General features: G+C 44.7%; 1 protein-coding gene across 1 annotated transcript in view; it reads right to left on the reverse strand.

Annotated features, from left to right (window-relative positions):
• Nucleotides 1-1,090: 1,090 nt before the first annotated feature.
• gpc4 (glypican 4) overlaps nt 1,091-15,619 on the reverse strand; it is a 55,287-nt gene continuing 40,758 nt past the window's right edge. The window contains exons 3-9 of the mRNA XM_038277647.1: nt 8,057-8,454; nt 7,600-7,765; nt 5,952-6,082; nt 5,719-5,865; nt 5,519-5,643; nt 5,265-5,437; nt 1,091-3,517 (exon numbers count right to left, since the gene is read on the reverse strand). Coding sequence (XP_038133575.1) covers nt 3,306-3,517; nt 5,265-5,437; nt 5,519-5,643; nt 5,719-5,865; nt 5,952-6,082; nt 7,600-7,765; nt 8,057-8,454 — 1,352 coding nt within the window. The 3' untranslated portion in view covers nt 1,091-3,305. The remainder of the gene's footprint in view (nt 3,518-5,264; nt 5,438-5,518; nt 5,644-5,718; nt 5,866-5,951; nt 6,083-7,599; nt 7,766-8,056; nt 8,455-15,619) is intronic.

Genomic DNA, 15,619 nt, shown 5'->3' on the forward strand with positions numbered 1-15,619 from the left:
AAGAAAACTGAAACTGGTGGTGGAGTGGAGCTAGATGAAGTTGGTCAGTCTGCAGACTGCTGGTTAGTGAGACGGTATGCTGAGCTTTATGGGGAGATCCAGTGGACTGCATGAGCTGATACTAGAGCTTCACTCAGGGACCTGGAAGATGGAAGTCCAGTTTGGATAACACAGGTTGAAAGAACCTGTCCATAATGAGCAAGCATGAAGCGACAGTGGAGAGGAAAAACTCCCCATTGGGAAGAAACCTCTGGCAGAACCAGGCTCAACATGGCGGTCTTCTGCCAGACCGGTTAAGATGAGACAGGGAACGCAGTAAGAGTCCGGGAGGAATGACTCTGATGAAGCTTTAGCTACGATGGTGGAGGAGGGGCTGGGGGTGTTTGAAAAGGGGTCATCTGAATGAAGTCACACAGCGCATCCACACCCTGCGCACAGGAGCACACAAGCGGATCAGAGGCCTTTTAAGATGAACTTTGGATGACGATTGGCTTTCATGGAGGTGTTACTCAAAGCTGATTGGCTGTGTCGCAGGTGGATGAAGGAAAGCAATGAGTTTCTTCAGTTTATCTTCTGCCTAGACTCCATATTTTAGTCTCTCTATTCCAGTTAGCGATTAATCAATTACTAAAATAGTTGACAAACATTTCAATAATCAATTAATCACGATTAATCTGATTGTTTCAGCCCTATATGTGTATTTTAAATAAAACTGCTCATATCAGTATCTATTGCCTGTATGACCTTTGCCAGGCTTCTGACTTCATGCTTGGGACACAGAAAAAGGAACATTGGATAATCCCAGACTAGGCCAGGCTCCATTTTTTAATCGGAATATGAAATGATTTGATGGTTCAATTTTTTGCTATGGTGTATTTCAATTATACGTTAGATAAATCTGACATTTTATTACAATAAAGGTGAGGACCATCTCACAAACCATACTTTGGAAACCCCTTCTTTAAACTTTGACCCCCCCCCACATTTAAACTCCCCCAAATAAACAAATTACTCTAGTTCTAAGTTTAAAAAATGTGATTAGTGAATTCAGGTCAGGCAGAACTCAGACATAAAAGAAAAAAGACAACACTTTAAATATTGGCAGTCTTTATTTCCACAAGACTAAGAAATGTTTAATATACATTTTCTCTTACAATTTAACATCTATCATCTTGTTTTCTTCCATAACATTTCTTTTTACTCTGGTGTACGGTTAAGGCCTCTTTTAGAGACATCTAAAACGGCTGCTCTCTATTTACACATCATTCATTCTCTTCAGTCGGTCACCCTCTCCTCAGAGAGCGAGTCCTTCCTCTTCCTGCAGGTTAAAGGCAGATGGAAGGATTTCTACACCCGTCCAGGTCGACTTTTCTCTTTTTTTAGGTTACAGGACTGACATTTTCTCTGTGGATCCAATTAACACCTAGCTGCTGGACAATCTCCTGCCAGCTGGGAATAAAGAAAGAAAAAAAAGAAAAAAATCTGCCTGCAAACAAAGACATTCACTATTGTCACCTGAAACATTTCCTCAGAAAGTTTCTCTGACCGCTCCTCACTTCCAACGTGGCAAACGCGTGCACAAACTCTGAAATGTTCTCAGGACACAAAGCAAGGGAAATCAAATCACACAAGTAAAGCCGAATGAAGCGCAGTTTACATGTGGTGCATAGAGGTTTCATCAAATCCTTCAAAGACAGATTGTTTAGTAGGAAAATGCCCGTTACAGAGGCAAAGAATCTAATGCAACATTTTCAGGCCAAGAGGGAAAAAAAACATGTTTGTGTTTTTTTAAATAACAATTTTGGGCTTAACTATGATAGTTTAAAATCCAAACATTAAAAGCATGTCTTTAACCTACATTTTGGGGCTGATTTTGATTCGTTTGCCAACACATCGTTCTTTTCCCGTCCCGTTAAAACACAGACATAAGTTACTGTACAAGAGGCTATATCTTTAGAGCTGAAGCGTCCGGGCCGTGCAGCTCGCAGACCCGATTATCAGACTAGAAGATCCAGATCTTGTTTTGTGCAGATAGACCATGGATTACAAACACTTCCATCCTTTTTCGAAACCAAGAAATGAAAAAAATGGACCAAAGACGAGACAAAATAAAAAAAATAAAAGCCTGAAAACGTTGTCGATCTGTGGGGCTAACCGTTTTAAAGTAAGTAGATGAAATGAGTCCATATCTACTGACGGGGGCTGAGTTTAGTTTAGCATGTAACAGGTAGGGGGGTGGGTGGTTAATCTGTGCATGCTCTCCCCCTCTGTCACATAAAATTGATTTAGTACCAAATATAATCTTCGTTTCTGTATAAGTACACGTCCTCCGCCTCAGACCCTGTATTCAACTTTTCTCATGTTCTTCATCAAAACGCTCTCCTGTCGTTCCCGTTCGCCCGACTCTCTTTTTCTCAGAAAAACCATGACGCCAACCTCTCTGTTCAGAGAGTCGGAGCGTCTGATGGGCTGAGCTCACCAGGGGCCGCCGTGACTCGTCGCTTACGTCTTCTTCCTGGGTTTCGACAGGGGGAACCTGAACCACGTACCCAACTCTTTAGCTCATTTTCCACGTCGTTGGTGTGCATCAACGATGACCGTATGTGTGAGGTATGAGTTTACTGTTTAACTGTGCATTGTGTGGAAGTAAACAGTGAGGGGAGGGGGGGTAGGGCTGTTATGAAGCTGATAGCTGACGCACTATATTCATGTTTAGGGCTCGTAGGGGGCCCTTTAAGGAAATCACCTGTGTCGAAACATCTTGCTGTATTTCTGAGTTGTGCTCTTCTGCATTAAAATACCTTGAATGTAACAATAAAAAAAAAGGCTGAAATAGTTTGACTAATCTTAGAGATAAATTCACAGTTTGAATGTAATGAATGATGGAGAACAAGAACATCCTCAGAAATACGACGATGACCCAATGCAGGCACTTCCTGTCCAACCGAGCGTCGGCTGCTGTCGGTGTTTAAAAGCTTCGGTGTGGCGGCGAGCGCCGGGGAAAGTGGGAACCTGCTGGAGAGGACGCTTCCATGTTTGTAACGCTGCGAGCAGAACCTGAAGGGATCTCCAGCAAACCCCCCCTCCCCCTCCGACATACACTGATGTCCTTACAAACATACAAATAGTTAATAGTGAAATTATTGTAATATCAAGAAGAGTCTTCCCACCCCTCCCTTCCCTTCCCTCCCCCCACAGCGGACAGTCTGAGGCCCTGAAGGCAGTCTCTTTAAAAGTCTCTTTGACAGGGTTCCCCTTCATTCTTTTAATCCTGCTCGATCTCTTCCTCTCCGCCGCCGCTAGTTTTATCTCCAGGGGGCGGCGAGCAGGGCCAGGGCCGGCCCAAAGAGCGCCAGCGCCACACTGACCCGTGCGGAAGCTCCTGCTGATGATGTGCCAACCTCCTTGGTCTTCGGCTTGCCGGGGGTCAGCGGGGTGGAGAAGTAGATGTCGTCAGTAGTGCAGGACGGGGAGTCGCAGCCGCTGCCGCTCTCTGCGTCCCCGCTACCCTCATCAACTGTTAAAAGAAAAAAAAGATAAAGGAGAGGAAAAGGTCAAATCTAGAGGGTTCTTGTGCATTTATGACTGTTTGAAAGGATACAGATAGAACTCGGAGCATACGGTGTGATTGGCTCAAAGTTTTCTATCTCAGAAAAATGTAATAATTGATTTAGCAGCATTCCTTCACTCCGAGCATGCATGCAGCAACAGTGGAGAGGAAAACTCCCTTTTAACAGGAAGAAAACCTCAAGCAGAACCAATGTGAGTGGCCTTCTGCTGAAGAGACATACCGTATTTTCACGACTATAAGGCGCATATAAATGTCTTTTTTTCCCCTCAAAATCTGTGGCGCGCCCTATGGTGTGGTGCGCCCTATGTGTGTTGTAACTGCAACTTTTGAGACCACCTCATTGAGGAGATGATGAAAGAGTGGCTGAATGTAAGGAGACCAGGTGTTTTTTTTCCACTCATCACCATCGCTGTTAATCTGTGACTCCATGCGTGCCCATCTCACAGCTGATGAGAAAAACATGGGGAAACAAATGAATGCTGTGCTCGCTGTTATTCAACCGCGCGACATCGGTGTGAACAGGACGCAGCAGAAGCAGCGAGTTTACATGCAAAGTTGATGGTTGACGAGTGTATAGACGCAGCAAAAGGTCCCGCAGCGCGTTTTGAGCAGCAGGCGCAGCGCGTCCGCAGCGTTTAAGCAGCTGACGCGCCGCCAACGCGCTGCTGCTGCTCGAGATGGAAAAATTGAAGTTTTGCTGCTGGACGCGCCGCATCAACCAATCAGAGAAGCTGATCTGGGAGCTGACAGCGAGACAGACACAGCGCTGATGATACACATATACACATCGCTGTGATCACTCCTCTGAAACAGTTTATTGACGCCTAAATTAACCTAACCTGCCAACAGAATATGTTCGCTTTTATTATCCAGTTTTAAGGTGGATTTTCCCACTTAAGAATATATCAAAACTACTTTATTCCCACTGATCACAGCAAATATAGCTGCAAGGCAAAGAAAGAGACACCACCGTTTGCGGATGGATTGTAGATGCTTGGACTAACGTGTCTGCTGGCTCTGTTGTTCGAGCTTTCGCAAAAGCAGGCATCATTTCCGAGGAGCACGGAAAGTGACTGACAGCGAAGAAGGGGAAATTGGCATTTCTGATTTAGCGCAGCTGTTTAATTCAGAAACAGAGGATGATGACTTTTATGGGTTCCATTAATACTTTGTAATAAATACATGAATAAAGCACAATCATACTCTGTTTTGCTCTCGCTCTATTTTTAAATACGCAGTAGGGGATTTAAACGTAGTAGAGGATATGTACCTGTATATAAAAAACGCGCCTTTTAGTACGGTGCGCCTTATGGTCGTGAAAATATGGTAAGCTGATTTACAGAACAAATATGGAAGCACTGATCTATAAATACTTTCTATGTTAGAAAAGGGGACAGTAAACTAGCTCCATAGGTGGCTGTAGAGATGAGCTCTGAACCAGTCAAAGGGATGAAAGACAGAACATCCAGTTAGTCACAGAAACAGCTGAGCCTGTAGCTACGTCTAGGAGAGAAACAGGACCAAACACTGAAAAACAGGCCCATCTTTATCATCTATATCTAAGCTATGCATGTGAAGAATCTAAACATATAATTCTCTATTCTCTTGTCCAGGTAGTGCAGGAAGGCTGACCAGAGACCAGAGGTGATTCCCAGTAAGGACAAAGGTCTGGAAGCTGGTTGAGGATCCTCACCAATGTCATCAGAGATGTCATTTCCAAAGTGTGCTGCTCTCAGCCTGCTGGTCATTTCCTTTAAAACTGCAATCTGACGGCGAATCACTATGTCCGGTTTAGTAATGTCCACCTGAACGTCGGGGTTGTACACCTGATTGGCCAGCCCGTTGCCAATCACATCAGACTGGTACCTGTGTGGAACGAAGGAGCGTTTCTCAGACTGACAGTTTCTATTCAAAAATGATGATGATGATGAAGTGATTTCTTCCTACCTGCTTTTGGCGGTACCGTTCCAACACTCGTCGCCAGGCGCAGTCCGTTCCACTCCACACACCGTATCTGGCAACGTAGACCAGAACCTCTTTGCGTGTTTCAGCTTCTTCTTTACCTCCGCTGTCTATAGTGTGAGAACAGAGAACATTTAGGCAACGGGACACACAGACCTGCAGCATTCTGTCATCCAGTTCCTCACCAGCCGGTCTAAACTGGTCCCAGCCGCAGTCGTCGGTCTCGCTTCGGGACTGTAAGGCCGGAAGCGGCCAGTAAAGCTGTTTTCCCTCGTCGAACGTTTGCTACGGATGGCCGAGTTTGGTTTGGGCATCCCACATCCTTGGAAAACCTGATTTAGAACATTAGAAGGAGAAATCAGTAGGACGCCGGTTTATCAGCTTCGATCCTAACAAGAAGAACCGGAGCCGTACGCACCTTCTGAGAAACCTGCAAACTGTTCTCCTGCATGTTCATGATGGCCTCTGATATCTTGACGTCGATGGGGTCCATTACGGACTCAAAGTTGAAGGGGCCTTCGAGCCGCTCGACTAGAGCGAGCATGGCGTCTGAAAGCACGACACAGGAGCCCAAAATTAACCACGCCCCCACGGCATCATTCCACCATCACCATGACTCAGCATTCAACCTGTTCATCATGTTCCACACTCTTTCCAATAATCCACAGAACATCCTTTCAAATTAGCTGTTTAATTGTGATAAATGTGCCAAGAATCTATGGGGTGAGGTGTCCGTCAATGAACGCAGGTGTTTCAATTAGTGATTGTAGGGCGTTAACTATAAATAAATGGAAGATTTGTATTTTTTTCTTTGTTAATCCGTACATAAATGAGACATCAGATGTTTCCTCTGTGAGAATACAAGCTTAGTGGAGACAACTTCAATCATAAATCTTTGAGCACCAATAACATATTTTCAAGAAATAACCAATTTTATGAATATGAATCACAGATTTATGAGGGAAAACTGCACATTTTCAAGTATGAATTACAAGTTTAACCAGTAAGAATCAAACGTTTTGAAAAGCTTATCACAAAATTTCGAGCACTGATAAATTTACGAGAATGAATCACTTCTCATCAATTTATGAGTACAAATCACAAATTTAAGAGTTACAATCAAACGTTTGACTGCTTATCACAATTTTAAAGTGCAACTCAAGTTAAGTATGAATCAGATTTTCTAGTAGGCCTACTACTAATTAGAAATTTTTAAGAACTGATTAAAAGTATTAAATTTTCGTTAGAATCATTCATTTTTGATTGCTTATAACTAATTTTCTGAAATTTCTGCATTTCAATCAAAACTCTTTAGAACCACTGACACATTTTTGAGTACTCATTAAAATTTTAAAGTATAAATCACACCAGTTGAGTTAAGTGCTTGATAGTCCTAAATCCAGGATAATTAATTAATAATTGTGCTTTTATTCCTTGCAGAAGTGTATCTTGTATTAGATGAACCACCTGATGTCATGTATAATTAATTAATAACAGAGAATAAATATTACATTAATTCTGTTTATTAACATCAACCTATTCAGAAACCTAGACCTATGATTTAATTACCCCATATAAATTCTTCAACATGCCAAACCATAGGTGCTATTACTAAAATCCACCACTAGATGGAAGCAGCACATCATTAGGAAAGCTGCAGCTCTGATGAGGAGCAGAGAAAGACCAGAGGAGGATCGGCCGGCCTAACAATGGAGGACATGTGCACCACCCTGAATGTAATGGAGCAGATCGGCGTATGTTGACACAAAACAATAACAGCTTTTATTCGTCTGCTGCTGACATGCACCCCCCACCTTAACATTAAAGTCAGTAACCAGCTACATGTTTGTACATGACGCTTCACAATGAGGACCTTCTGCTTGCTTCGCCGGCATCCAACAAATAAAAAGTTCCCTTTTAGATAAAACCGAGCAGGATTACAAAAAAAACAAGAAACTTTAAAACCCTGGGAGAAAAATGAGGCATGCTTTTTTTTTTTTATTTGTATTCAGCTTGATAAAATCCCAGCTCCAGGGAGAAGGGTGTTCATGTTCAAGTCTTCTTACCGAGGAAGTTGTTCCATTCGCTGTCCAGGTCGGCCTGGTTAGCCAAACACCCCCGCATCACGTTCAGGCAGTAATTCTGGCAGGGCTTCAGGGCCACCTGGCCGGAGCAGTAGGGGCAGTACAACATCTTCATGGCTGCTCGGACACAGCTGGGGGAGGCGCTGACCTGGAGGCGGTGGGGAGGCAGTTAGAAGGGCTTTTTCACTGAAGCGCAGCAAAGCAAACTCCTCCAGCAGAGCTGGACACATAGTTGGACCATAAAAAGGCTTCATTTTATAAGCTAACTCCACCAAGAAGAATAATCTAATCATCAATGAATCACATGGAAAAACATGTCAAACCAGAGCGGTCCAAGAGGTTTATGTTAAGACCGGCTGTGAAGTGGAGCCACAGCTGGGTTAGCGCTGAAGATGTCAGAGAATCTGGAGGGAGGCAGTCTTTTTTAGTCAGGACTTACCGTGGACACCTTATTCACCACGTCCGGAATGAGGGCAAGCCCTCGCACAAAGGTGCGGGCGGCTACGAAGGCCCGTGTCAGCTGGATCCGGAGTTTGCGCGGAACGTCGCCGAAGGGCTGCAGCTGCTCCGTGTGCCGGCTCACGCACTCCATGTAGGCGTCGCTGAACTCGTACTGAACGTTGACCAACCGGAACATCCTCTCCAGGAGATCGGCCCAGAAGTCCGAAAGCATGGAGTCCATGTTGACGGCCGAGCTGCCGGACAGGTAGTACTGGGTCAGAGACGCGAAGAAGTCCTTGAACAGCTGGGCGTTGTCTATGTACATCACGCCGTAGGTTCGCACGAACATGCTGTGCAGCGAGGACTCTGAGTTTTTCAGGAGCTCTCGGAAAAACTCTGCGGGAGGAGAAGGGGAGAAAAAACGCAAACATCGGTGACTTCAAGAAGAGGTTCGTTTATGATGCTGATTGGATCAGTGGCGCAGCAGAGGCGAAAAATAATCACGAGAAAATAAAAGAGTTTAAACAGGTAATTATGAACAGAAACATGGTTTCTAGATGAGTCCCATTGCTTCCGACTCCCTGCCTGTGAAAACAGAGACCATTTCATCAGCATAAAAGGGTTTCATATATGGGTGTAAACACACAAACAGAAATCTGAAAAGTGTGGATACAACATTCAGAAAGCAGACTCCCCCCTCAGCAGCCCTGCAGCTCCTGTTTGATGGGGACAGTGGTGGAACTGGACGTCTCCCAGTCTGACCACCATCACTGCTTTCTAAAGTTGTCACATTCCATTCCTTTTGCTTTCTGCCAGCCTCTCATGGACTGTCCTTCAGAAGCCTTTTCAATAGGATTACTGAATAACCCCCCATCCAGTCCCCCCCTCCCTGCTACTTTCACTTCATCAGCTCCTTCAGAAGGCTCTCTTCACTAGAGACAGCAAACAATGACCTACTTCATCCTGCGGAATGTCCCTGACCCCCCCCTCCCCACCATAATCCCAGCCTCCTCTCCCATGCCCCCCCCCCAAACTTTCTTAATCTGAACAAAATGAGAATTCCTCAGAGTCTGAAAATATTTCACTTTAGGTTTCACACGCATGCAGCGACCCCCCCTCCACCCCGAGCTTGCTGACCCTTGTGGACCAAACTTGTGTCCCCCAGCAGTATCTGTGGATGCCCGCTGTGTGGCTTTGAAAATAAAGTTACTCTGTTCTCACTGGGCGGAGGGGTCACCATGGCCCCCCCACCCAACCATCACAGTCTCTGTCACTTCCACTTCAGGCTGACACATTAAAAAGAAAGAAATGAGATAGCAGAGTGACGGGGGGGCGGAATCTCAGGGCGGGATAAGTTTTAACTCCAAATCCCCAATGTGTCGCCATGGATACCGGAAACACTGCAGTCTCCCCCTCATTTACCTCCCTGCCACCATAACTGACCACCCCCCCTTCTCCCACACATACAGAAAGTCGATGGGGTGGGGGGGCACCAAGTTCCACGCTCCACTGACAAAGATTAACCCCCCCCCCAGGAATGTCATCGCAGGAACAAGTTGATGAAGGGCAGAGGTTAGCTTCTATCTGAGGCGTCTACAACAAACTTCATGGAAAAACTATCAGCCGTTTTAAAAATTTAGAACTCTGGTTCCTGATAAAGTCATTTCAAACATTTATGATGTAGAGAGTATTTGTTTAAAAGGAGGAAAGAAGGGATGTTAAGAAGGATGTCAGGAGCAAAGGAGGGATGGTAGGAGGAAAGAAGGGATGGTAGGAGGAAAGGAGGGATGGTAGGAGGAAAGGAGGGATGGTAGGAGGAAAGAAGGGATGGTAGGAGGAAAGGAGGGATGGTAGGAGGAAAGGAGGGATGGTAGGAGGAAAGGAGTGGTGGTAGGAGGAAAGGAGTGATGGTAGGAGGAAAGGAGGGATGGTAGGAGGAAAGGAGGGATGTCGGGAGGAAAGGAGAGATGTCGGGAGGAAAGGAAGAGTGTTAGGAGGAAAGGGGGGATGTCGGGAGGAAAGGAAGGATGTTGGGAAGAAAGGAGGGATGTCGGGAGGAAAGGAGAGATGTCGGGAGGAAAGGAAGAGTGTTAGGAGGAAAGGAGGGATGTCGGGAGGAGAGGAGGGATGTTAGAAGAGCAAAAAGACGAGGATGGACAGGATGAGGGAAATGGAAGAAATGCTAAAAGAAAGAAAGGAGGAATGAGAAGTAAAATAGTGAGGGAGGAACAGGAGAAAAAGAAGTACAATATTAGTCCATGCTCTCCGTTTTCAGGCCGACGTGTTTTTTTTTTCTTTCTGCAGTGAAACAATCAACCAGTCGCCTATTAGCGATAAACCGGCCGTTTCACTGAAACACGAGAGAAAACGAGCAGCAGCTTCGAGGACAGAGGCAGCAGTTTAGCATCCAACAGGAAATGGGATTAGATTACCTCAATCTATGCATCAGCATGTTTACCTCTATCTGATCGCAGCTATTCGGTAACAGTAGATGCAGGAAGAGTTGTTTTTTTTTAGTTTCATTACATTTAGTGACGTTGAATCCGATCTAACATCTCTGCATGTCTGCATCTTTAACCCAAGGCAGCGAGAGCCGCAGCTTCTGGTCAGAGCAGCACCCAGCAGACCATTAAAACCAGTTTATGACCCAGAGCCAACAGGCTGAGCAGTTTTTCCACCTAAACACTCAGCCTGCAGTGGGAGAGGATCTGGGTGAAAGGTCAGACAGCCCCCCCCCATATAACCTCCACTGTCAGCGCGTTGCAGAGAGCAGCCTTTATTATGAGCAATGATCGGAGGTCCAATCCATCACAGGAATAGAGAAGCTGACCCATCTCCTCCCACTTCCTTCAGCGTGCAGACCCCCCCCCCCCCCCTCCACACACACCACCCACTGGTGGCCTTATAAACCCTGCTCCTCCCAGTCCCAGCCCAGGCAGTAATTGCATCCTATTTGTGCCAATTAGTCGTTGAGCTCCTTCTCCCCCTCCTTTCGGATGGGATTCCTTCCCTCCCGCTGCTGGAACTCCCCTCTTCAGATGGTCGTCTCTTCTCTGTGTGTCTCCAGGCGAAAGGACTCTTAATCCAAGCGCTTAATTCCCAGACATGGACCTGCTCCGCCGGACGGGGTCACTGCAGCAGGACAGCCGCTCTGCGACCAGACGCCCGGAGAGGGGAGAACTATTTCTGGCTTTGGTCTTAATTGGCCATGACTCCTGGCTCCGGGCGCATGATGAGAGCCCAGCTAATCACAGACACCACTTCCTGAGTTTGTCGGTTTTTCACGTACAGTCGCAGCTGTGTTTATGCAGACATGTACCCTGCTCTATGGGAGCGGTGGGCCGATGTCACTCCGACCGCAGCCACTGGATGAGAGATTTTAAAAAAAATGTTTAAACACCTACAGGACTGGAACCATAAGGGGCAGAAATCAGCAGCATCTAGAGTCAGGCTGATAAATCAGGAAAGATCTTTATGATAGCAGCTGACTAATGAGGGAAGGGAATGATCCCCTTTCTTTGGCCCTCAAAACACTGAAGCTGACATCCGTCAGTGTGAAACATCTGGAAGACATGTCCAAAACTGGCAGCACCAAACTCCATAGAGGGTTTAATCCAATCCTGTCAGCCGGTGAAAGGTTATTCAAACGTAGCTCCTTGGCTAACAGTCCTGAACCAATCTGGCTCTCAGTGGATGATCCTAAATTTCCAGATTTCTCTGAGGTTCCTGCTGTCGATTCTTATTTTGATGATCTTTGGCACAAAACAGAAAAAAAGGCTCTCTGGTAAAGTATTCAAATCCAACAGTAAATGAAGGGATTAGAAGATTTATCCAAATTCCTGCATCAAACTATACATCTTTGCTCTGCTCTCATCTTTCTTTTTTTTTTTCAAATCAAGTGTTTAAAAGAGAAAGTTTGTTGAGTTTATGGAGCGAAAATACAGGAACTTCTTGGTTTTGATTTAATAATTCAGGTATTTGAAAGGCATGTTTCCGACCTGTGAGTCAGTGCGCTCCAAGGTAAGCCACGTGCACAGAGACAGCTAACAGAGTCGCTAACAGTAACAGGGTTTATACAGGAATGAATAACTCTAATTTAATGCTTTTCAATGCTCTGAGAAATTATTTCAATGCCATCAAGAAGTATCCATCTTTACCATCGACAGGCTGCATCCACGTCCCGAATTCCTCGTTTTCCAGCCACTTTTGTTGAAATTTGCATTTTCCCCCATTCTCTAGCCTTTTTCCTGCCTCTGGCCTCTTTTTCGAAAATTCAGCTTTTTGATCAACGGGAGGCAGTTCCGCGCAAACATATTGCGATATATATATATATTATAGATATATATATATATTATATATATATATATATATATATATATATATATATATATATATATATATATATATACACTATATTGCCAAAAGTATTTGCTCACCTGCCTTGACTCACATATGAGCTTAAGTGACATCCCGTTCCTAATCCATAGGGTTCAATATGACGTCGGTCCACCCTTTGCAGCTAGAACAGCTTCAACTCTTCTGGGAAGGCTGTCCACAAGGTTTAGGAGTGTGTTTATGGGAATTTTTGACCATTCTTCCAGAAGCGCATTTGTGAGGTCGCACACTGATGTTGGACGAGAAGGCCTGGCTCTCAGTCTCCGCTCTAATTCATCCCAAAGGTGTTCTATCGGGTTGAGGTCAGGACTCTGTGCAGGCCAGTCAAGTTCATCCACACCAGACTCTGTCATCCATGTCTTTATGGACCTTGCTTTGTGCACTGGTGCACAGTCATGTTGGAAGAGGAAGGGGCCAGCTCCAAACTGTTCCCACAAAGTTGGGAGCATGGAATTGTCCAAAATGTCTTGGTATGCTGAAGCATTCAGAGTTCCTTTCACTGGAACTAAGGGGCCAAGCCCAGCTCCTGAAAAACAACCCCACACCATAATCCCCCCTCCACCAAACTTTACACTTGGCACAATGCAGTCAGACAAGTACCGTTCTCCTGGCAACCGCCAAACCCAGACCCGTCCATCAGATTGCCAGATGGAGAAGCGCGATTCGTCACTCCAGAGAACGCGTCTCCACTGCTCTAGAGTCCAGTGGCGGCGTGCTTTACACCACCGCATCCGACGCTTTGCATTGCACTTGGTGATGTATGGCTTGGATGCAGCTGCTCGACCATGGAAACCCATTCCATGAAGCTCTCTGCGCACTGTTCTTGAGCTAATCTGAAGGCCACATGAAGTTTGGAGGTCTGTAGTGATTGACTCTGCAGAAAGTTGGCGACCTCTTCGCACTATGCGCGTCAGCATCCGCTGACCCCGCTCCGTCAGTTTACGTGGCCTACCACTTCGTGGCTGAGTTGCTGTCGTTCCCAAACACTTCCATTTTCTTATAATACAGCTGACAGTTGACTGTGGAATATTTAGGAGCGAGGAAATTTCACGACTGGATTTGTTGCACAGGTGGCATCCTATCACAGTTCCATGCTGGAATTCACTGAGCTCCTGAGAGCGACCCATTCTTTCACAAATGTTTGTAAACACAGTCTGCATGCCTAGGTGCTTGAATTTATACACCTGTGGCCATGGAAGTGATTGGAACACCTGATTCCAATAATTTGGATGGGTGAGCAAATACTTTTGGCAATATAGTGTATATATATAAATTGTTTTTCCAAACTTTTTTTTTTTTTTTTAAAGCATTTTAATTGACAAATATTCAAATTTAATAAAGTTTAATGCCAATTAAGGCCTTAATTTAAAAATTATAATTGAATGACTTAATGATTTTTAATGATCCGTGGAAACCCTGAGTAAGGCGACCAGATTTCTGGAATCTAATCTGGGGAAACTTCCAGCTTGTAGATGAAAATAAATATACATCATGAAAATTAAAATAGGAAATGGGAAAAGTGATGCTTTCATCCATTTTTACATATTAATATTTAGACAAAAAATCAAGTGTAAGAAAAACAGTGAAACTACTTATAACTCTACTTAAAATAACTGACTATGATGATATAAACTAAAGGTCATTGTTCAGTTGTAAAAACATCTTTAGATGAACCATTGTTGATCCCTGGAGAACCATCGAACCAGATTAGGTCCTCGCAAGGAGTTTTCAATCATTCTGTTTGATTTTATCTTAGTCTATTTCCTCATAACAGCTGCAGCCAAACGTCTGATTTATGATTTGTTGATTAGCTTGGTTTATGTTACATTTCCGATCCTCATCTCCTCAACTTTTTATTTATTAACCTGGGCATGAACCAAACATTTATCACAATGATCAGTTTAATTCAAATCACATGAACCAATTAACACACTTACCATAACTGAGACCTGTTCTGATAACAAACTTCCCCGCCTGTTTTAAAAGGGCTGCCCTCTGCTCCTCATCTATACACCAACAGCCGTTTCTGAACGCAGCATGCTCGCGCGCACTTTCTACCATAATAACTACTAGTCTACATGCAACATTTACCCTCTCATTTATATAACGGTAACATCAGAGACATTTCTGGGGACAGCTTTAGTCGGGGACAAGTGATCCAAAACGGGGACTGTCCCTGGAAATCGGGGACTTCTGGTCTCCATTGCTAACAGGTTTTCTCTTGTATGAAGACGATCTTTTCACAGCAGATCACTGATCTTTATAAAGCCTAACATTACAATTCTGACGTTGACCGATACAGATTTACTTACACTGTTAAGTTGTGAAAGGATCAAAGGAGTCCTTCAATATTTCCATCTTATCTCATTGGAGAACACTTAATACCAACGACACGATGAAAAAGTGCTTAACTGCCTCATAGGTTTAGAGAGCGGCTGCTTTTCAGACCTCTGCAGACGTGGATAAGATCGGTAGAAAGGATCAGTTTTACATCGAAGCATCGGGCGATCACTGATCTTCACGAATTGAAGAAATCAAAACCATCCACTGGGCGAACGATTGGCGCCCCCTGAATAAATCTGCACTATTTAAGATTCACAAACAGAACAACAAAGTCCATTCTGCATCCTTATGTAAATAACCTCGACCGATTTATGCCTAAAATCTTTTACTTCTCTTGCAAACACCAGTGAGGCTCTAATTAAAGTCGTAGGGAAGCAGCCGTTCCAACCGCTGCATTTCTGAATTATCCCGAGTGGTGCACGACTTTACATCTGTGAATAAAGTGAATGTGACTGGTCGTTTATCGAAGGGGTCGGGATTGTTGTGGTGGAAGGTTTGCAAGCTTTTTGGTTGTGGCCGGTGTCTCTGAAGCATCTTGCTAACCAGTTAGCAACTTAGTGCTAGTAGGTTCCCAATGGGAAATTCCATTGGGAACAAGTAGCACTAAAATGGTGATTTAGAAACGACACTATCAAGGAACGCTATGGACAGAGGAAACATGCAAGAGGAGGAGAGTTTTGTGTCAGAGGTCGTGGATGAGTCTCCTCTGTCATCCATTTTTTATTTAGAGGAGGAAAGTGGGGATGAAGATGTTGTGGAAGAGGACGCCAGGGCGGCAGAAGCTTGGTTTGGTGTAGAAGGCTTACAGCCGTACATGTTTGAG

This window comes from Cyprinodon tularosa, unplaced genomic scaffold, assembly GCF_016077235.1.
Source record: "Cyprinodon tularosa strain WSP-4 unplaced genomic scaffold, ASM1607723v1 ctg133, whole genome shotgun sequence".
Taxonomy (NCBI): domain Eukaryota; kingdom Metazoa; phylum Chordata; class Actinopteri; order Cyprinodontiformes; family Cyprinodontidae; genus Cyprinodon; species Cyprinodon tularosa.